This window comes from Panicum virgatum, chromosome 8N (genome assembly GCF_016808335.1).
Source record: "Panicum virgatum strain AP13 chromosome 8N, P.virgatum_v5, whole genome shotgun sequence".
Taxonomy (NCBI): Eukaryota; Viridiplantae; Streptophyta; class Magnoliopsida; order Poales; family Poaceae; genus Panicum; species Panicum virgatum.
Window position 1 is genome coordinate 39,081,464 of NC_053152.1, and position 23,720 is coordinate 39,105,183.

General features: G+C 42.4%; 3 protein-coding genes across 3 annotated transcripts; 1 reads left to right on the forward strand and 2 right to left on the reverse strand.

Moving 5' to 3' along the window:
• Positions 1–1,695: 1,695 nt before the first annotated feature.
• On the reverse strand, positions 1,696–2,430 carry LOC120685028 (protein MAIN-LIKE 1-like). Its single transcript, XM_039966875.1, has 2 exons — positions 2,215–2,430; positions 1,696–2,121 (listed from the first exon to the last, which is right to left on the reverse strand). Exons 1-2 carry the CDS (start codon positions 2,416–2,418, stop codon positions 1,696–1,698), a joined length of 630 nt encoding a protein of 209 aa, XP_039822809.1. The 5' UTR covers positions 2,419–2,430.
• Positions 2,431–4,322: 1,892 nt separating this feature from the next.
• On the reverse strand, positions 4,323–7,398 carry LOC120685884 (probable serine/threonine-protein kinase PIX13). The gene is made up of 2 exons (XM_039968004.1): positions 7,387–7,398; positions 4,323–6,766 (listed from the first exon to the last, which is right to left on the reverse strand). The coding sequence occupies exon 2, from the start codon at positions 6,670–6,672 to the stop codon at positions 4,615–4,617; it is 2,058 nt and encodes a 685-aa protein (XP_039823938.1). The 5' UTR covers positions 6,673–6,766; positions 7,387–7,398; the 3' UTR covers positions 4,323–4,614.
• Positions 7,399–8,241: 843 nt separating this feature from the next.
• On the forward strand, positions 8,242–11,355 carry LOC120685029. The gene is made up of 4 exons (XM_039966876.1): positions 8,242–8,991; positions 9,091–9,347; positions 9,424–9,701; positions 9,843–11,355. The coding sequence occupies exons 1-4, from the start codon at positions 8,340–8,342 to the stop codon at positions 11,353–11,355; spliced, it is 2,700 nt and encodes an 899-aa protein (XP_039822810.1). The 5' UTR covers positions 8,242–8,339.
• Positions 11,356–23,720: the final 12,365 nt, after the last annotated feature.

Genomic DNA, 23,720 nt, shown 5'->3' on the forward strand with positions numbered 1-23,720 from the left:
AATCCTAACCAAACTAACTAGGAAGGTAAAGGCACGCAAGATAAAATAAATACGGAAACGTAATATGGTAAGTAAAGAGGTAAGTGCAAGAGGAATGCAAACTCCCGAGTAGATACGGTCATGTAACGTGGTTCGGCACAAACGCCTACGTCCACGGGACACCGAGGCTCTTCCGATCACCGTCTTGCACTACGCCACCAAGGCGATGCCGGCAAGCAAAGGCAAGTGCCCCTAAGACACTAAGTCTCGTGCACCGCCACCGTCTCTCTCGGTCACCCGGCCGAAATCCACTACGGAGCTTCTCCACCAAGGAGGGGGCCTCCTCTTCCCCCGCACAAAGTGTCGTTGCCACTCCACACCAAGACTTCTCTCAAGGGAGCTCTCGCAAGAACTAATCCCTATTACAAGCACTAAGCACTCTCACAAGTGTGCTTAAGCCTATATGATGTACAATGAAGCTCTAAGATGGTTGAAGATGATCTTTAACTCTTGTATGCTTGTATGGTCTCCAGCACCCTCAAATGAGCCATGGGGTGGCATATATATAGCCCCAACCCCTCAAACTAGCCGTTGGAAAAAGGCTGACAAAAACCCTAAACACCGGTTAATCCGATGCTCTAGCTTTTGTCATCACCGGTTTAACCGGTGAGTGCATTCTCCAACTAGCTGTTATACTTCAACTGCTACCTGATCAATCGACCGACGCTCTCAAAACTGACGTCGGTTCAACCGGTGCATGTAATCTTCAATCGACCGACGCTCTCAAAACTAACATCGGTTCAACCGGTGCAAGTAATCTCAGGAAACCCCAAAAATGGAGTCTCTGGACAACTGCACCGACGCTCTCTAAAACCAACATCGGTTCAACCGGTGTACTCTGCTGATCTGTCTTCACTTCAAGTCATTGCACCGACGAGTTGTCTTCATGCATCGTCGGTTCATCCGGCGCAAAACACCATTGCACCGATGAGTACAATTGGCTCATCATCGGTTTAACCGGTGATAGCAAATTGTTTCTGTCTTGTTCGTTTTGACTTGATTTCTTCACGGTCTCTTCAATCTTCGAATCCTTCGGGCCTAGCTACGCCTATCTTCTCTTTGTCATCACTTGAACCTAAAAGCCTGGGAATGTTCATCTTAACAATCATATTAGTCCAAGTGTTGTGTGTGTCATCAGTCGCCAAAACATTATATTGAAATATGGCATGAGAGGCCATTTTTGCTACAGATGTCCAGCCCTTGATAAACTGCACGTTAAATAGAAATTAGTTTCACGTCATTAGTATGTGGGTGCTCATAAATTTTTGTTACCTATGATCGTGGCGCTGAACACGATCCAACGCTGAAGGCACAGGGAAAGACTGGTGTCGACCGAACTGCCTTATGATTCTATCCGGGCAGTGGGCCTCAACTGCAACGTCGTACACCAAAGCTGCAGTAGTCATCCATAGGCCCTAGTCCTGTGTGCACACCGAAGATATCCCAAGCGGTGCACGTGCGGCTATAGCCGAAGGACTGTATGGCTCCCACACAATGTCTTCTGGGGTCAATCGATCAAATTCGGCAACAAACTCAGGATAAGACCGCCGGGTTTGTACAAGTGCCCATATTTTCTGCAAAAATAAAAATTATGTGTCCATAAGAAAGCTATTGAGGGAACAATGTATGACCATAGTACGCATATAATATAAATTTTTATTGGGTCCATACCTGTTGAGAGTACCAGAGAGTCCCTATGGTGGGTCTGTCGCCCTTCGTGTCACCGTACATATCCTGCGTGTACGGTGACTGGTCAATCATGGGACGACCGATAGCAATCCTCTCGTAAGACCAAAGTTGTAGCAGAATTGGGCACCACGTTAGGACAGCATTCCTATCATTCTGCCGTGATGCCTTGCAGAGTCCACGATATGTGCATGCAAGAACCGCTGAACCCCAACTATATAAGGGTATGGCATCCTCATCTGCATCGGCGATCTCCTGTGCGTAGGGCAGAAGCACCCTATCCGCACAGTGCCCGTGTGAGTTGTTGAACATGATGTACCCAAATAACCACAGTAGGTATGCCTCAAGTGATCTAGTCACGCTGTAGTCATCAGCATCGGCTGCCAACAGATCCGGCTGCAATGAAGTACGAACATTGAGAATAAAAAACACATGAGTTATTTCAAAGCCATAAAATATATCAACAAATCGTTATGCACGAAATTGTACCTGAAACTGTAGGAGCCATGACTTGGAAGGGCCTTTCGACTGTGGGTGCTCATTGAAATCTTCAGGATCAATCGTGGTGGCAACACCTGCAAAACGTTCCTCAAGATCCTCCAGCCATGTAAAAGGTACCACGCGGGGCCCGACAGCGTCTCCGGTGATAGAAAGATCAAGCAGCATCGCAACGTCCTGCAGGGTCGGTGTCATCTCCCCACAAGGGAGGTGGAACGTGTGTGTCTCAGGTCTCCATCTGTCAACGAGAGTTGAAATTAGAGACCTGTCTAGCTTCACCAAAGCACTCTCAGCAAGACGAGCCACAGTGAGAAGACCTGCCTCGCTCAGCCTGCATCATACATTGCTCAAATGTTAATATATTATATAACGAAATGTATAACGGATAAAAACAGGAAATAGACGATATATCACTTGGGCACCCATCGTGGGTCTACAGCAACCAACTCTGCAGGTGGACGTGGACGCAGCACGTTTAGTTCTTGGTGCTCAACCTTCGCAAGGAAGGACCGGTGACCCAAGTCTATTGTTGGGTCCAGCAACGCAGGAGTAACCCCAGCCATACCTACCACGTAAGATCAAAACAATACAATACAATCACACACATCTAAATATTTCTAATACTTCCTTATATTTCCTAAATAATTTCTAAGATTTTCTAACCATTAATAATAATTTCTAATATTTTATAACATTTTATAAATTTTCTAATATTATCTTGCAATTTTTAAAATTAATTAATTAGATTGCTAATGTACTATATCAACGCTAATCACTACAAGTAACTACACCTAAATGTACCACTAATCAGTCATAATAATAATTAAACTGATTGCTAATCAACTGTTTTTCAACAAAATAGTTTCTATAATTTTCTACAATTTTCTAACATTTTCTACAATTTTCTAACATTCTCTACAATTTTCTATAATTTTCTACAATTTTCTAACATTTTCTATAATTTTCTAATATTATCTTGCATTTTTTTATTTTCTAATACATCTCTAACAATTTTCTAATACTAAATCTAACACTAAATGTACTATATCAACGGTAATCACTACAAGTAACTGTATCTAAATGTACCACTAATCACTCCTAACAATAATTGAACTAATTGCTAATCTACTGTTTCAAAAAAATAATTACAACATAATTTATTTATAAAATGTAGAAAACTATAGTTACCTAAAGTCGCCGGCTTGAAAATCCGACAGGGCTTCGCCGTTTTGCCTCTCCCTCACCCCTCCTCTCCCTCCCTCCCTCTCTTTTCTTTTTTTCTTCTGGATTTTTAGTAAGGCAAATGGGGGGTGAGAGGCAGCCAACACCTTATATAGGGGTGGGGGGCCGGCCGCCCCGCTGCCGGGCGACCGGTCCCCAAGAATCTGTCTGCAATTTTTTGTCATTTTTTTTTGCGGATAAGCCCCTGCCGCCCGGCTACCCGGCAGCGGGGCGGCCGGGGTATATTTCTGTAAATTTCCAAATCGAAAATATATTTTTGTAAAAAACAGAAATAAAAATATAAAAATAAAAAAGCCACCAACGCCGCCCACAGGTAGTTTTGGGGCCTTCTAGCCTTATTGGGCTTGATTTGTTGGTGGGCCGGATTTTTAGAATCTTCGTTTTGTCCAACAACAAGACAATTAATCGAGTTGTTGAATCTTCGTTTTGATTGCGATAAAAAAATTAATCGATTTTGCTTGGTTTAAGAAATAGCTTGGTTAATTATATGTATTTTTTGTGTATTGTTCAACAAAAGGACTACACGGCACAAATTATTAGTGAGAACGACTTCAGTGCTCAAATTAGTATCTACAATTACTTCAATGAAAGGACTAAATGTCAAGCTAGAGAAGTAAACTTGTTCGTCTTGTGGCTAGGCAGAAACAGCAGAGTACTGAACTACTGATACTTTATAATGTGTTTACACCCCACCGTTAGACTTAGACACACGTCATTCTAGTTGCCAAATTTTGACCTAAGCACACCTAATGGTTTTACAGTTTATTTTTGGATGAACTACTTCACTTCTTTCATTGTATACCCCGTCCTCCTCCTCAGTATGCATTACTATTTGCATGTGCATTTGCAAACACAAAGAAAAGAACATGGCTTTGCCATCATTCAGATCACTTATCAGGTTAAGCAATTCTTTTGAGAGCATTGAAGAGATTGTCACATGGCTTACTGATCGAAATCATAATTGTCCAAGTCATACCTGTTACAGGAAACATCTATCATATACATACGTACGGACAGCTTCAACATCTGAAAGTGCAGCAAAGATCAGATAAACTTTGTATGATGTGACAATGAATGATGGTCTACCAGCACTAGCTGTACAACCTAACATCAGATATATCCCAGTGATCATCACATTGATCACAGTTATTAAAAACATGTAACTATAGGATCACTAGGGGAGATTCGCCGATATCCAAACAAGTGGCGCATTAGGTTTGGTAGCCTTGGCTCCACTGACATCAAAGATCTAGATTCAGTTTCATTTACTTGTGTATCTGCCCCAGTGGTGCGCTCCTTCCATGATCTCCTAAGCATACGAATGTGTGCTACCACCTCCTTCATAGTTGGTCTCCTAACCATCTCGTCTCCTTTCAAAATGGTACACTTCAGTGCCAACCTCCCTATTTCTTCAAGCAGAGTGACATCTTCTTCGGCTGTTATATCATGATCAAACATTGCCTTCCAACTTTTCTCTGTCTCATAAGCTTTGCTGAATTTGTCGATAAGTTCATCATGATCAGTATTCTTATCCCTACTAATGAGTGCCATGAGAACACCGCCAAATTTGTACACATCACTTTCCAGATTCATCAGCACAGAACCATAAGAAGATGGGTCGTTGTCCAGAACTTTTTCTAGAAGGCTGCTACTGATTACACTATCACCAGCAGTAGCTTCACTCTTCTTGATAAGCTTACATGCCCTTGAAAAATTTGTGAGCTTTGGTATGAAGTTATCATCTAGAAGTATAGTTGATGTTGCAACACTACCATGTCCGATGATACCAGTTGCTGATGAATGGAGGTATTCTAATGCTTCAGCAGTCTTAATCCCAATCCTCATACGCAAGTCTAGCGGAAAATCTTCCTGGCTAGCCAAGATGTCAAAGAGACTACCTTTAGGAATGTACTCATATATAAAAATAAGAATATTGTCTTCCAGGCAACAACCCAAAAGTTTGATAATGTTCTTGTGGACAATTTGAGATAGGATTATCCCTCCGTTGATAAACACATCTTTTGAATCCTCATGAACAAATTTGTTCACCACCACCAGTGTATTGTCCTCAAGTGTTCCTTTATAAACCTCAGCTGACGTACCTGCTGTGCCGAGTGGATATGAATAATTCTGTGTTACTTCCCTTACCTCCTCCATTGTGAAAATTCTTACACTATTGCCAAGTTCGGTTAGAATCTTAGAATTACTAGTATTTCCCTTGAAAAGGCTAAACCCCCTTTTAAAACTAGGAAGGATTGAGCCTTGTTTGTAAGTATTTTGCCATGAAGAGTGTGTTGCCAAGATGGATTGTGGACTGCTCTTCAGATCTTTCTTAAGAACCCGAAGGCGTTTCGCCACATCACTCATTTGTGGCCGTGCACGAATGTCCAGTGTCACGCATTCAGCTGCTAATTTCCTCATCTCTTTAAGAGTCTTTATATTGGTCTCATCTGCAATTGCTGCATCAAACAATTCCCTCAATCCTTTCCCCTTGGCGCAGGCTTTATTGAATGCTCGAATGAGATTATTGTCACCATGTTTTACCCTTTTTCGAGTTATTATTTCAAACAGAACCACTCCAAAACTATACACATCGCTTTTCGGGGTGAGACGCCCCTCATGAAAATATATTGGATCCATGTAACCCATACTTCCTTTTAAACACGTAGTGAACTGAGTGTCACCACCGAAAAGAAGCCTCGACAATCCAAAATCCGATACTTTCGTAGTAAGATTGCCATCCAAAAGTATGTTGGCAGGCTTAATATCACCATGATAAATGAGGTTGTCACTCAATAAACGCATGGAATGCATGTAGCTCCATGCTTCAGCACACCCTATAGCAATACCCAGTCTTATATCCAAAGGGATGGAAACGTCACTCTTGTGGAGTAGGTCATCGAGGTTTCCATTGGAGATGTACTCTGTGACCAACATCAGAGTACTTTCGCCGATACAGTAGCCTATGAGCTTCACCACGTTCTTGTGGCTCATCATACTGTGGATGCTTACTTCTTCCATAAACTCTTCTCGCAAGTCCTGACGGATATACCTCTTCACTGCAACCAGATCATAGTCAGCATCAAGAACCCCTCTGTAGACTTCTCCAAAACCGCCTCTTCCAATAAGAGTGCTGTAGTTGCTAGTAATATTTTTGATCTCATCTTCTGCGAATATCTTAACATTTGGACTCGTTGAAGCATCCATGGATCAGATCTGTAGTCATAAGCTTATTTCTTCTCTGGACATTACACTCTATGCCAACAATATAGGTCCCCAATCAAAATCTAGAGATGGCAACCTAACAGAAAATAAATTGTAAAATGTCACAATTTGCAAGACATGGTAAAGTGTAATACTAATTCATCTTATTCATCTTTCATGTGCAGAGAGAGGGCACTTTATTTGCTTTAAGTTTACAATCCCTGAACAGAGGTCAGTCAACAGCGACCCCAAGGACACATAGCATTGTGCCCAACCTAACGAATTTTGACTTTCTTTTTTTAGGGTATCTGGAGTGGAATTCAACTCCGGGTACGCCTCTCTCCAGAATTTTTCTTGCGAAGCATTCAAGCAACTGAACTGGACTGAGCAATCCATGAGTTCACCTAGCATCTGCCATCCCAGTTCATCTGCCTCCTTCATCTTGTATGTTTCGGTTCCCCCAGTCCAAAAGGGACATCTAGTTCACACACAAGGATCCTAAAATACATGTTCTACCTGCATAGGCAACTGGATGCTTTGCTTCCTAGAAGATTTCTGGGGTTCCAAAAAAATGGAGCAACCTAGGGGATGGATTTCATCTGTGAGCATGGCTTTCCTACACCGAGATTGATGTTGGGGACAAGCTCTAAAAGATCTTGCAGAAATGGACTTTGCATCTGAAAAAGCCAGAGGGAGAGAACGAGAGCAGGGAAGTACCTGTGATGGAGACATGGTTTACAATCCCGCTCGGAAACCGCCGGGAACCGGATTTTTTTCCCGTTCCCGGAACTGGGCGGGAGCTGGTTCCCGGCGGGTTTTCGGGGAAACCCGTTTCAAAATTTTGAAATTCAAATTTTTTTATAAAAAATTAGAAAAAAAATGATAAAAAACTACACTTCCTTATGAGTTCACTGGTATAGTTCTTGACGAAATCTAAGGTTGTTTTATTGGGCAAATGATCGATTTGGGTTTGGACCCTTTAACAAACCCGAACCCTGTAACTGATACCCCCATCCCTATCCACATTTCACTCCCAGGTGGCCTGAAGCCAGTTGACGAGCCGCCCGTGTCCTGAAGCCAGTTGACGAGGCGCACGACGGCCAGAAGCACTTTCTCCAAGCGCTTGCTTCCTTCCCTGTGCGCGGGAGAGGAATCCCGCCGCCTATGCGCGGAATCCCGGCAGCGAAACGCAGTTTCTCGCCGAGAGGAGGCGGATCCCGAGCTCCACCGGCCGGCCGCGAGCGTCCCGTAGCGAGATCCGGATTTCCCGAGCAGATTTCAGTGGATCCCGAGCGGAAAGCGCAGACAACGACGCGGGAAGGGTGAGGACTCTGGTTCTTTTACGATTCAAGGTGTCGATCTGCTAAGCAGTGGTTGTTTGATGGTTGTATTAGTTATAGGCAGTGCTAGAGGACTATACATTATCTTGCAAAATGTTAGGTGCATAATGATGGTTACATGCATGTAATCCTATTTCTATGCCACGTGACTTGACTTTGCTAAATGACTTGTATTTATAAGACGCTATATGTGTAAAACTTATGCTGTGACATGTCTATATATGTGTGTGACATGTATATATGTATCTCTAAGCCTCCTGTAGTTATTGCTTTACAATGCAGAGTTGCATATATATTGACTTTGTTTTTGTTTTGCACCCTTCTAGGTGAATGGCGGGGCGAGCGGACCAAGTGTGGGAGCATGGAGAGAAGATAGGCTCCGGCTGGAAGTGCAAGTATTGCCGTGAGGCAAAGGCTGGTGGAGGGGCAACAAGGCTAAAGGAGCATTTGGCCCACCGAGGTAACGATGTGAAGGACTGTCCTTCAGTCCCTAAAGAGGTGAAGGCTTTCTTTGCCCGTGAACTTGACAAGATAAAGGAGAGAAAGAGGGAAAGGGAGCGACAAAGGCATAGAAGCACAGCGGCAGCTAGAACTCAGTACGTTGACCTAGAAAATGAGGACGATGATCCTGAATTACAAGCTGCCATCCATCAATCAAGGGAGGAGTATGAGTTCAGAGAAAGAGCTGGTGCACGATACGAGAGGGGTGGTGGCTCTGGATCGGGCCAAGCGGGACCGCTCCCTAGGATGTTAAGAAGGAGTCAGACACAAGTGCCGGAGCGGGTAAAGGACTACCATCTTGCTTCTAGCTCTGGACCGCGCCAACAAAGGATAGATACGGGTCCTTGGACCAGCAAGGGGAGGAATGCAAAGCAAATTCTTGGGAGGGCATGGGCGAAGGCATGCCATGCCATTGGTATACCTGGTAGGAAAGTAGATGACCCGTACTTTAGGGCGGCCATCATAGAGACGCAGAAACAAGGTATGTTGTGTGTGGATACGTGTGGATATACATGTCATATGATACAGCAGTCGTGTTTCTATGGTACTTAGTTGTTGTCAATTTCTTGCTTTATAATAGGTACATGGATCGCAATACCAATTGGAAGGGACATTGATGGAAAGTACTTGCAAGAAAATGTGAACGAGATTAAAAAAGAGATGGAGAAGTGGAGGCGATTTTGGCCTGAGTATGGTGTCACTATCATGTGCGATTCGTGGACGGGCCCTACTCGCAAGAGTGTCATCAACTTCTTGCTTTATTGCAATGGGACTATGTATTTTTGGAAGTCTATTGATGCGACTGGAGTATCACGGGACCATCAATTCATACTGAAGGTATGTGGCTGGTGTGGAGTATTCATTTTTCTTAGTTTTCTTAAGCCGCATGCCTATCGATTCTTTGAAAATGCAGGAGATCAAGAAAGTAGTGAGCCATGTGGGGCCAGAGAATATTGTTCAGATCGTCACGGATAATGGCTCCAATTACAGGAAGGCATGCAAGCTGCTGAGTAATGAGTTTCGGCATATCGCGTGGCAGCCATGCCTTGCACACACGATTAACCTCATGTTGAAGGACATTGGAAAGTGGCCTGAACATGAAGCAATGATTGAGAGTGCCCAAAAAATTTGCAGTTGGTTCTACAACTCAAACAGTTTGCACCACATGATGAAGACTGCCATTAGTGGCGAGTTAGTAAAATAGAATGCAACAAGATTCGGAACGAACTACATGTTTCTTGAGAGCTTTCTTAGGAAAAAGGATCAGTTTATGGCATGGATGGTCTCTGCAGAGTTTAGAGCAACATGCCATTTTGATTCTCCTGCCGGTAGGTATGCATTCAACAACTTGACAACACTTCAATGGTGGGACAGCATGCAGAGTGTTCTAGATGATGTCGAGCCTCTATATATGTTCTTGAGATTTGCTGATCAAGACAAGGTTCCAACTTTAGGTGAAGTGCTCATGGAGTACCAACACTATAGGCAGACATATGCAAGCAAATTTTCAAATGATGGTGCCCGATTTGACAAGATCACGGATGTTATCACTTCAAGGCTAGCTACTGTAATGTTGGGCACATATGTGCAGACTGCTTGTGCCTTGCATCCATACGTCAATTATGCTGTCGGGACGACGGCAGATGTTTTGGAAGATCTTCGAAAGGGACTTGAAAGGATGTTTGACACTAGCACAGCGGCAGCTGCACTCCATGAGTATGAGTTATTTAGAAACAAGGCTGGTCAGTTCTCAGGGGACCTTGCTAGGAGAATGGCGGTTGATCGAAGCACATCACCATCTAGCTGGTGGTCCATGTTTGGCTCAGATACGCCAAACCTTCAAAGAGCGGCAACACGGCTTCTCTCCCAATGTGTATCATCCAGTGGCTGTGAACGAAATTGGAGTACGTTTGCATTCATCCACACAAAGCTTCGTAACAGACTCAGCTATAGCAAGCTACATGATTTAGTGTTTGTAAACTACAATCTCCGACTCCGTATCCAACGTGCATCAGCCACCGTAGAGCCAAGTGAATATGATCCTGCTAGCAGTTTCATGGACCTCTCATTGTATAGGCAACATAGCGCTATTCGGGAGTGGATGGAGAAAGGGAGATCCAATGGACCACCCACTCTGGATGAGGATTCTGATTATAGTGACTCTCCAATCCCTAGTCAGATTTTCACCTCCCTAGCGCGTGATGGTGATGAATCACCATTGGATGTTACTGGTTGGGCGGAGAAGAATATAGGCGACACCCATCTTGGAAAGAGAAAGTCTAAAGTTGGCCCGGCTCAAAAACAAAGAAAAAAAGGTAGAAGAAATGACGAAGAGGAAGAGGAAGAAATTAGAAGTGAGGACACTACGCCTGAGCCTACGGGTGATGACTACAATGAAAATGACAATGATGACGACGATGACGACGACACCGATGATGGTGGCAGTGGTGGTGGTGAGACAGCCAGAGGGACTAGTGCGGTTGGAGGGAGCAGCGGTGGCCATTCAGGTGGAAGGCCTATTAGATTTACTGGAGAGAGCCATTTCACACATGCCACACAGGATGAAGACCATGGAGCACCCACTTCACAGAGACAGACTAGAAGCTACCGAAGACAATCCACACCCCATGAATATGATAGCTCTAGCTCTCTTAGCTCCACCAGTAGCTACCCTGCCGTACCATCATACCCATATCCATACCCACAGCCATACCCATACCCACAGTCGTATCCATACCCTCCACCAGATCCATACGCACAACCTTATGACCCTCGGCTGCACTCATTGCATATCATGTATGACTATCTGTCTGGGGCACATCATGAGTACAAGGAAGCTGAATGAACTATTTCAATTCGTGTGATGTCATGGTATGAATCTTGTATGGACAAATAAATATTAGAACTTGTATGCCATATTTCTATCCATGGACTTGTATTGTAATATGTACTAAACATATTGTATGGAATGCACTTCGGACTTTTATTAATATGGTCGATTTGGTTTGACCAATTGCTTTAGGTACCATGCAATTTGGACTACGCATTTTATTGTTTTCTTAGGTGATATGCATGTGTTTTATATCTTTGATGCAATGCTTTGCTTTTTATGTATGGAATATATTTATGTGTACATGTTACGTGGAGATACTGCCACAATTTATCGTCATCCACTGTGCAATCTAATTTTCCAGTGGTAAACACGGTTTCCCGTCCGGTTTGCTCCGGTTTCCGACCGGGAAACTCTGGTAACCGGTTTTTGAATTTGAAGGTGCATCCCGTCCGGTATCCAGCGGTTTCCGACGGAAACCGGCTAATTTCCCGTTCCCGGATGCCTCCGGGATAGTGTCTCCCGGCGGTAAGTTAAACCCTGGATGGAGAGCAGAGTGCAGAGAGCACCCTACCGGGCACCTCACTGGTGGCGGGCGCCGCCGCTGGTTTCACGGACGCGAACCTTGCCGCCGACCGGACAGACCGCCTCGTCCTGCCGGCGGCGAGCAGCTTGCTCAGGCTTGACCGACCGGCCGTGCTCCCTGCTCACGGCTCCTCCTCTGAACCCGTCGGTGCACGCTGCACAAGGCATTGGTTATCGTCAGTTGGCAGCAGAGCTGACCCGTTGACTTTGAAAAGTAGTAGTACTATAATATCAGTTTGCCTCCGGGTGGTCATCTTGTTGAATGTGAACGGAATTAGCTGATTGGCCGTCTTATCCCTGTCGTGTTTTGCACAAAACTATCGCTGTCAACAATCAAGCCTGTCGGAATTAGCAGATTCATTCAGGAAGCGGCCAGGGATCGCGTCGCTCTCCAACGCTCCAGCCTGAGTCGCTCTCCTCCACACGGAAACAAGGGACTGTGTCGCGGATCCTCTTGTTTCTACACTAGTAATAATGCGTGCTATTTGTTGATATGATAATAATTAAAATTTGAACGTAATAGAATAATCTTTTTCTACTTTTAAAATATATAAAAAATAATAACCTTAGATTCAAAAAAACATGAGATGAGCATAGATTCAAGACATTTGAAACAAATGAAAACACAAATATTTACATAGAAAAACTAAATGAAGTCATGGATGACAAACTTAAGGTGCTACTGAGAGCGGATTTTGTGCATAGGTCTATCCGCTAAAAATAACATGCATTAAAAATTGCAAGTTATAGCTGGCAACCTATCAAGAGAGTATTTGAGTAACGAGTACAAAATATTCTTTAAGTAAAAAGTATAGCTACAAATTATGCTACAAGTTACGCTGCTCCAGGGCGCGGAGACGGGGGAGGGGCCTGGCCCCCCTAATGCTCCCGTAGCTCCATTAGCCGAAGGTGAAACTCACCTAGCGATGACTTGCGGCAAGACTGTTGGCCCTCCTCGATCACTGCTTGCCCCCCTAATCAAATCCTGGCACCGCCCCTGTGCTGCTCCTAGTGTTTTTATCAGGAACTCAAAATATGCCTATATAATGATGAGAGAGAGACACACATCTAAGAAAAGGAAGTGTCAATACCGTATTCAGAGTTACGGGAAGTAAACAATGATAACTTTCTGGCAGGAAGCACTGTAAAGGTCCTATTACGCAGCCATTGCCAAGTTTCATTACTGAAGATTGCCACTTACTACTTTGACTTTCTCTAGAAAACCACCACGTTGGCTTCACTGCATTGAATTCAGTCTATCATTATAGTCTATTATTGCAAAGCTCTAGTTTAGAGGAAAAGGCAAGGTAAACGTGTGGTGTGGCCCCTTGTGGGCTGGGCAAAGCGTCGAGCACTTGGTGCTCGCACACGCCGCAGCGAGTTGACGATGAGGGCCATCGAGCGGCTCCTCTCCTGCCACTCCTTGACGCGGCCCCAGCATCACTCCATCTCGTTGTCGAGCCACCGTTGCCCGCCGCCGCTGCCGAGCACGCGTACGCCCGCCGCCGCTGCCGAGCACGCGTACCGCCGGCCGCCCCGTCTGTCGCGGCCTCCTATAGGTTAGTCAACTTGGGATTCTTATGCAGATCTGAAACTCTTTCCAAATTTTCGAGAGATTGATACAAGTAAATCAGCCTGGCCTCGAGGCATTGTACATCGGCTAATTTGGTTAATGTCTATTTCAACTAGCTTTTCAAAATAAAAGCTAATTACAGTTGTACATGGGCTTTCATAATTGGGAACGTATCTAGTGCAAACCACAGCCTTCGTGAAAATCCGTGCAAACCACGGCAAAAATGTCGTCTAAATTCACCAAAAAAATCACACATGTAGATGATATAATGATACACAACTTTGTAAAATATCATGTCCAAACTCGACTTTGTTTGAAATTTGTTATTTTTATATCTCACAAATGAAGTTGATTTTGGACAAGATATTTTACAAAATTGTATATCATCGTATCATCTATATGTGTGATTTTTTGGTGAATTTAGACGACTTTTTTGCCGTAGTTTGCACGGATTTTCACGAAGTTGGGGTTTGCACTAGATATGTTCCCTTCATAATTAATGGTAATGTGATTAACTACCAACTTAAATATGTTTTTTAAATAAATTGTTTAGTTCAAACCACGATTCATAAAATTATCCTCTAGTTGCTCTCACATGTCTTCTATTAGGTAGTTAAATAGTGAACGGGTTTAATTTATATTGAAACTTGATAAATAAAACTTGATCAAGTTAATCTCGTCTTTACAAATATAAATCAATATGATTTAGTTAATCTAGATATTTCTTTTAAACATTCTTCACATGTGTTTTCTTAATGAAAATAAATCGAGCTTATAGGTTTTTTTTTCCAGTTATAACATAAATCTATCGATAGCTGTATCTTTTCAACTAACTGTAGCTCAGTTTTCAGTGTCTCTTGCGCGCTTGCGATCGTAGCTTTGAGCCTTGTCCTTTAGTGTGTTCTTGTAATGCTTTTTTTAGTTTATGTTCTTAGTTGTGCTTGTTTTTTTTTGTTTCTTGTATGTTTGCCCCGATGGTTGTTGCGAGTAGAAAGGAGCGCAGTACGAGAGCTGAAGATTAAGAGTTTCAGGAGCAAGTGTTGAAGACTCTGACCAGCTGTTATCTGGTTTTAAAGGCAAGTATATTTCTTGATCATGTTTCGTCCTAATAACATTTATTTTATGCTTGCATGCTTAAATTTAAGGGTACCTATTATCCTTATTGTTTATCCATGTCCTTGTATAGCCGGGTTGCTTTTATAAATTTTTTTGGGTAGAATTGCTTAGTTGCTGAACAATGGTTATGGGTGGTTTAATAATAATAATACATGAGATATGATTCTATACTTTGTATCTTTTGGAACAATATGGTGAATTTGTGAATTTAATTAAAATCAACCATGGAGCGACCACCCGGAAAAACAGCGCAACCACAAAGATTATATGGTTCTGGTCTTGACTGATTAATTAGATGTCTCTAGCTTGTTAGTACCTTACTGAAAGGTGCAAGAGGGGGGCTTAGGTTTAAGAGTGGTACGCTGCCTGCCAAGGGTGTACGCATTTGTTTGGTTTTTGTCATGCCTTGGGGTAGGTACACTCGCTTAGTTGCTGAAACCTTAGCGGGCTACTACTGGTTAGAGAGTCTTTGTAAATGGCTCGTAGTGTCCCTATGCAATCACACCTAAGGAAGTGTGGTATTGTGCCTGGCTAGCACAACATGGTTGAGTCCAAAGTTCTTTTGAACTTTTACGTGACTTGTGGTGAAAGTGTGCAACCTCTGCAGAGTGAAAACTGATATATCAGCAGTGCTCACAGTCAAGAGCGGCTCAGACCCTCACATGTCTACTTAATTGAAATCATTGTTTTAATTCATTTTTTGAATGTTACAAGTTAATTGATTATCTCAGATATCTACTTTTTATATAAATGTGGGATGGTTTCATACATGATTAGTAAATATGCTGTTAATGTTCAACTGTTATTTAAAATGCTTACCGCTTTATTCAGCCAGCCTTTATTCTTGATTTAGCCTTGCATGTTATTTATTTTCCAATATACTTGCTGAGTACGATATATGCTCACCCTTGCTATAACCACACTGATCTGAGAAGAGAAAGCTGCTTGAAGTTTGTTGAAGATGTTTCTGAGTTCTAGGCGTACGTAACCCCCGGTTGATTGCCTGTGAAGTGTGGAGTGTTCGTTTTCTGTAGAAGCTATACATCTCTGGTAGAGTTTTATCGTTGTAAGTCTCTTTTATGCAATATTGTGGCTTATTATGCCATTATGACATCACTATATGCATGCAATGTAATCCTGCCATACATATAGTTGTGCATTCGGTTTTCTTTTAAAAACCGGGCGTGACAGCAACCGTTGAAAGTCTTGGTGGTGTGTACTATATGATCCCAGACAGGTTCAATGATGTCCATGAGAAATGAATTAAAGTATTGCTAAATAAGTAGAACAGAGGAAGACTTGGCAACGCCATGGCAGTTTTTGTCATATTCCTTGTGAAACTAGATGCTGGGAAATAATTTTTAACTTATGCCATTATGTTGTTGGCGATTTTCGTGTGCTGAAATATTGTGTGGGTTCCACATTAGTATGTAGATGAACTTGGTGGCCATGAATTCTGCTCAATGGTGCGAACTGAATGACATTTTTGTTACAATATACTTGCTACTGAGCGATGTCTAGTTATACTCTTGTCATATTTCATCCTATTTCATTCTGGGGATACGCTTTGGTTCCAGTTTATGTATGTGTCCTAAAAACAGTTTATGACAGGTCAGCAAGGCAGGACAGAGCTAGAATGTTTCTTTGTTGTTTCATGCTTTAGATTAGATTAAACTGCTATCCTTCTCCTGGGTGTTGCCTGCAACTTGAAATATGTATGGCAGCAACAGAGTTTTTCTAGTGTCTTCGCTAGAAGCACAGTAAATTATAATTTGACTTTGTGGTAGACTTCATGGTAGGGTTGCAATCCTTAGATTCTTAATTTGTTTGGCGAGATTGCAATCCAATAAGATACAAAATCGTCGTTAAAGTTGTTTACTTGATGCATACAATCTATACAATCAATAGTTACGAAACCCCATTTTTGTCGCCAATAAAAAATTTTAAGTAAGAAAACTAAAGAGCTGCCTGATTTTAAAATGAGTCTGCGTACGAATTGGAACCTGTGTGGACCACGCAAAGTGCTGGTGTCGTCGTTTCTGTTCGACATAGTAAAGGGGTCGAAATTATAGTAAAGGGGTCGAAATTATAGTAAAGAGGCCGAAATTAAGGATGTTTAAGCTGCCGACAGAGGTTGCGGGAAAGATTGCATATACTTAATTGGGGACGGAGACAAAACCGTAGCGGTAAGGAGAGGAATCGCTGGATCTGCAGGTAGTAGGGCGTCCATCACTAAAAGTAGATCTAGCGGAGATGAAGGTGGCGGACCAACGGAGGAGATTACTTACCGAGGTAAAAGAAAACTTGGCGATGTCGAAAGGCCGGATGGGTGAACCAACAGGTGCTACCTGCTGAATCTGATTGAAAAGGGAATGGTAAGAGGTTCGGACGAAGCAATGACAAAGACTAGGAGCATGCTACGGTCCAAGAAAACCAGTTTAGCAGCGATAAAACAATATGAGGCTGTTGCTGATAAGAAGAGAAGACATACTTGAGTAGAAGGACCTTGGCGGGCACCAATGGCGGAGAGCAAACAACAGCGCAAAGACGAGGAAGACGAACACTGTTTGAGAGCACGTGAAAGCTCAGAGCAGGAAGGCACGCGAGGTAAAAGGAGGAACACGGTAAGAGCTTGGGTCATGGTTGCACAGTTCAGTGTGAAAACCATGATTTTGGTGTTGACTGACGAAGAACAGGCATCCAACGAACGCAGTGGAAACAGCCACGTCGGATGATAATCGGATGATAATCGGATGATCAAGCAACTACTCCATTATTACATGGACAGTGATAGTGCCTCTGCTTGTGATACTAAAGTGATGCACACCGTTGCTTAATCTTTTTTCTTTCAGCATGGCATTCTTGGATGTTTCTTTTTTGAAAAGCGTTCATGGATATGTCTTACATGCAATTCTTCACTAGCAGTAGAGCCTGCACCACGAAATATCTATTAAAATATGAGACAAATGCCGCTAGTATGTACTGGAATATTATGTGGGTTGCACATTAGTATGTAGATGAACTTGGTGGCCATAAATTTTGCTCAATGGTGCGAACTGAATGACATTTCCGTCACCATATACTTGCTATTGAGCGATGTCTAGTTATACTTTTGTCATATTTCTTCCTATTTCCTTCTGGGGATACGCTTTGGTTTCAGTTTATGTATGTGTCCTAAAAAACAGTTTATGACAGGTCAACGAGGACAGGAAAGAGCTCGAATGTTTCATTGTTGTTTCATGCTTTAGATTAGATGAAACTGCTATCCTTCTGCTGGGTGTTGCATGCAACTTGAAATATGTAGGGCAGCAACAGAGTTTTTCTAGTGTAATTGGTAGAAGCGCAGTAAATTATAATTTGACTTTGTGGTAGACTCCATGATAGGGTTGCAATCCTTATGTCTATAATTTGTTTGACGAAATTGCAATCCAATAAGTTACAAAATCATCGTTAAAGTTGTTTACTTCATGCATACAATCTATACAATCAATAGTTACGAAACCCCATTTTTGTCACCAATAAAAACATTTTTAAATATGAATACTAAAGAGCTGTCTGATTTTAAAATGTGTCTGCGTAAGAATATCCATTTTCTGATTGGAACCTGTGTGGACCACGCAAAGTGCTGGCGTCGTCGTTTCTGTAAGACATAGTAAAGGGGTCGAAATTATAGTAAAGGGGCTAAAATAAAGGATGTTTAAGCTGCAGGCGGAGGTAGCGGAAAAGATTGCGTATACTTACTTGGGGACGGAGACATAACCGTAGCGGCAAGGAGAGGAATCACTGGATCTGCACGTAGTAGGACGTCCATCACTAAAAGTAGATCTGGCGGAGATGAAGGTGGCAGACTAATGGAGGAGATTACTTACCGAGGTAAAAGAAAACTTGGTGATGTCGAAAGGCCGGATGGGTGAATCAACTGGTGCTACTTGCTGAATCTGATTGAAATGGGAATGGTAAGAGGTTCGTGCGAAGCAATGACAAAGACCAGGAGCATGCTGCGGTCCAAGAAAACCAGTTTAGCAGTGGTAGAACAATATGAGGCTGCTGCTGATAAGAAGAGAAGACGTACTTGAGTAGAAGGACCTTGGCGGGCACCAATGGCGGAGAGCGAACAACAGCGCAAAGACGAGGAAGACGAACACCATCTGAGAGCACGTGAAAGCTCAGAGCAGGAAGGCACGCGAGGTCAAAGGAGGAGCACGGTAAGAGCTTGGGTCATGGACGCACAGTTCAATGTGAAAACCATGACTTTGGTGTTGACTGACGAAGAACAGGCGTCCGACGAATGCGGTTGAAATAGCCACGTCAGATTATAATCGGACGATCAAGCAACTGCTCCATTATTACATGGACAGTGGTAGTGCCTCTGCTAGTGATACTAAAGTGATGTACACCGTTGCTTAATCTTTTTTCTTTCAGCATGGAATTCTTGGATGTTTGTTTTTGGAAAAGCATTCATGGATGTCATGCATGCAATTCTCCACTAGCAGTAGATCCTGCACCACGGAAGATCTATTAAGAAATGAGACAACAACTGTTTGCATTGTTTTGATAACTTTACATTTTGATTGTCATCCATTTTGTTTTGTCATGCTCTTGCAGGATAATAGCTTGTTTAAGGGCTATTGTGCAATTGTTCTATTGTATTTGTCCACTTTCCGTCGATGGCATTGAAACTTGTAGATGTAGGAGAGTTGATAATCGGCCCAATGAATATTTGTCAACTGGTTTGGTTCAGGCAAATGATATGAGCAACCTTTTACTAGCTTTTTGTGGTGATACCATGTGTTTTTCTGGTTGACTTATATTTAACTATGTATCTTTCTTTGTAAATTTTTGCACTCTTTGTTTACCATTTCTTGCACAAGGAGCTGTTTTGGTAGTCTGGAATATCTTTTTTTGTCAAGGTAATCATTGGTTCAATAGCTTAGTATTCTATTTGTCAAGCCCGTGCCAGTGATACTAAAGTGATACATGTCTTTGCTTAAGCCTTTTTTGCTTGAGCATGGTATTCTTGGATGTAATACATGCATAATGCATTTCCCCACTAGCAGTAGAGCTTGCATTATAGCATGGTATTCTTGTATTTGGATTTTCATCCATTCTTTATTTTATCACGCTCTTGCATAATGCTTGTGCATTGGCTATGGTCTGATTGTTATTGTTGTATCTGTCCACTAGTTAACTGATAGATGTATGAGGATTTAAATTTGCCACAACTAATGTTTGTCAACTAGTTTGATCCAGGCAAAAGAGCTGAGCTTAACTGGCTTACAAGTGTGGTGTGTTTTTGATGTAATGGATATTTGTTGTTATAGGCTATCTGATACCAGCCTAACAATTACATTTGTTCTAATTCTGATTATGCATTTCTAATCCCTTATAATATTGTTTTGTAGGACGGCAATTTGTTCTATTTGTAATTATGCTTTTTTCTAATCCCTTATATTATTGCTCTTTAGGACTACAAAGTGTACGAGCTTGATGACATTCACCGATCATTCGGTACACAGTTCACCAAACTCAACTCTGAGAATGTCAAGAGGGTGAACAGACTTGGCAAAGAAAGGATAGATTACAAGAAGGCAGTTCTTTTCGGGGGCTTGCCCTTTGAGATTAAAGTTGCTTTTGAAAATATCATCAATCTCAAGAAACAAATAATGAAGCTACATGCAACCGTTGAAAGCCTTGGTGGTGTGTACTATAAGATTCCTGATAGGTTCAATGATGTCCATGAGAAATGAATTTGAGTATTGCTAAATAAGTAGAACAGAGGAAGACTTGGCAATGCCATGGCAGTTTTCATCATATTCCGTATCAAACTGGATGCTGGGAAATAATTTTGAACTTATGCCATTACGTTGTTGGCGATTTTCCGTGTACTGGAATATTATGTGGGTGGCAGATTAATATGTAGATGACCTTGGTGGCCATGAATTCTGCTCAACGGTGCGAACTGAATGACATTTCTGTTACCATATACTTGCTGTTGGGCGATGTCTAGTTATACTCTTGTCATATTTCATCCTATTTCTTTCTGGGGATACACTTTGGTTTCAGTTTATGTATGTGTCCTAAAAAACAATTTATAACAGGTTAACGAGGGCAGGACAGAGGTCCAATGTTGCTTTGTTGTTTCATGCTTTAGATTAGATGAAACTACTATCCTTCTCCTAGGTGCTGCCTGCAACTTGAAATATGTAGGGCAGCAACAGAGTTTTTCTAGTGTCTTTGCTAGAAGCACAGTAAATTATAATTTGACTTTGTGGTAAACTCCATGGTGGGGTTGGAATCCTTAGATTCTTAATTTGTTCGGCGAGATTGCAATCCAATAAGATACAAAATCATCGTTAAAGTTGTTTACTTGATCATACAATCTATACAATCAATAATTAAGAAACCCCATTTTTGTCACCAATAAAAACATTTGTAAGTAAGAAAACTAAAGAGCTGCCTGATTTTTCGAAGCCTTAAAGCCTTATTATGATATCAACCTCCATTGTTTAAAATGATGCGTCGCTGGGATAATCGGATTTCCGTATGCAATGCTACATCTGGGTCGCTTCAGAAACATCGATTGCCAGTTCCGTCCTCCTACCGCCTTCCAGTTAGTTCCATCTTCTCGATCCCCATTGATTCGCCAGCCCGTCCTTACCGACGGCGCCGCCACCAGGTTCCGTCACCGCTGCCTCATCCCCTTCCCTTTATTCCTTCGTATCGGCTCCACGCTGAGCCTCCTCCTCCCCAGGGTCCTGCTCCACACCCTCACCCCCCTAGGCCGCACCGCATCCTTGTTGAGGAACGCGTGCACGATAGCATCCCCTCGCTGAGGTGGATGCATGGATGACATACATGGCAGTGGCTTCGTTCCTCGACTCCGAAAAAGGAGGTTCAGGTGATGTGCTGCTACTGGTTAGCTCCGTTCTTGGGTCACTGCATACTTGTGGACGAATAATGTGAACAAGGGTGTGAGAGTGCACTACTAGAAAACGGGCCTTGGGCACCGGCTGAGAAAGGCCAAAGGCACCGGTTTCCCAACCGCAACCGCGACCATTGGCCTCGACTTAAGACACCGGGTTTTTCAACCGGTGCCTTAGGCTTCCATTGGTACCAGTTGGAAATACCAGCCGGTACCAAAGAGGCTGCACGCTGACGTAAGGTGGCAGCCCCTTTGGTACCGGTTGGTATTTCCAACCGGTACCAATGACCTTTTCCTTTTTTTTCTTCCCAAATCCAGTTTTGTTTGTTATATTTATTACTATTTATTCTTTTATAATTGCTAAACGCACTCAAGCTCTACAATACTCTACGTTCATTGGTTGTTCGTGTTCGTTTTCTGAGAATATTTGAAACTAACTAAAAGTGAAATGCGAGCATATAATTAAGCTAATTAGATGAACTAATATATTTACAAATTTACAAACATCAAGGCATAATGTTTAAAAATATTTACAAATGTACAAGTCATGTTAGCCGTCCAACTACTAGTCCCCTCAGGATGTCGATGGAAGTCCTCTATAGATGTGACCGTCGTGGTAGAACTCGCCTCTAGGATCCAAGATCTCGTTCAAAATGAATCCGGCGAGCTGCTCGCACACGGCGTTGATCCGATCAGTAGAGTAATATCCATCCCCCATTTGAGACATCTATCATTTAGGAAAAAAACATTAACATTATGTGCGTTAGTACAATTATGAAAATATACTAGTGAACGGTTTGGACGTACTCTCGTTTCTTCATCAGTAGCCTTCCCGCATGGAGTCATGATGTGCAAGTAGTCGCATACGTAGTGCCCGCACCAATCAGTTCCTTGTTGTTGTCTCGCACACTTAAGGAGAAACAAATAAATTACTCAATTTAGAACAATTTGGGATTATATACTTAACTAGACAAATCTTTATGAATGAACATACCGGATAATCCATGTTAACGTTCAGTTCGGGCCTCCATTGACCACGTCCTTTGTTATTTTTCACAAATTTTTTGCAAACCCTGCGCTCAAAGTTAAGTTTGATATTCAGGAATTGTTATTAACAAAAAAAGGATTTGATTGTGCAAACTGAACTTACCTGTTCAAGGGGTCTATGATATGTTGGATTGCGGACTTTGGATTTCTCATTGAGTCAAAGACTATAAGATTGCCGGTCTCTACGGAAAGTATGAGTAAAATCCAATGATAACTGCAGATATAGATAGGATATATACATAAATGTATTAGACAACTTAGTATTTATTTAGTAATATAACAGAGGTTTGAGTCGATTAAGGCTTACCCAAAGTTGTATGGTATGAATATATAGGATTTGTAACTTTGCCTAGTCAACGAATCGTACATGTTTTGGCACGTTTCCTTGTAACTTTCGTTGATCAATTTCTGGTTGACTAGCAAAGGAGACATGAAGCCGATCTGATGGTGCCATCCATGTTTTCGGCTTCTTTGGGTCTCCTGTCTAAACGATGCAATAGAAATTTTATAATGCACACATATAATTATGTTCTTGTTAACAAAAAGTATTAATGTAGAGGTAAGTGATACTTACAAAACCCAAATGGTGATGATAGAGGCGTCGAGGGCTTGTCGATGATAAATGTGATATAAATTTTGGAAGTACACCCAGAAGTCATCCTCCCCGTGAAAGAAATCATTGTCACGATACTTGACTCCAAACATTTTCCCTTCGTCTTTCGCCATTCGCAGGTACCATCTATGCAAATTGAACATCTGCGTGCCTAGACTTTTCTCCTCTTCCTCAGTGACAAACGGTTTTCCATGCTGGAATGGAGTAATAGTGCGAGCGATAGGGATTTTTGCCTCCACATGATCCGTTGCCTCCTCTAGCGTTAATCCAGTTTCAGAAAGAAATATTGCGGCCTGTAGGTCCGCCTGGAGTTGTACGTCCGTCGGGTGTAGGAGTGGCAACCCTGTCACCCGGAGGGGCTCGAGTTCTTTTTATTGTGTGCCAAGCTGAGGAATGGCCTTGCCACATTTTTTCTTTAGATTTCTCACCTTGTGTTCCTTTGCCAGAGTACGATCATAGTCCGAGGGTAAGCTTTTCGGTTTTGGTGGGTTGTCTAGGTTTGCAAGAAGCTTTTTCCCTAGTTC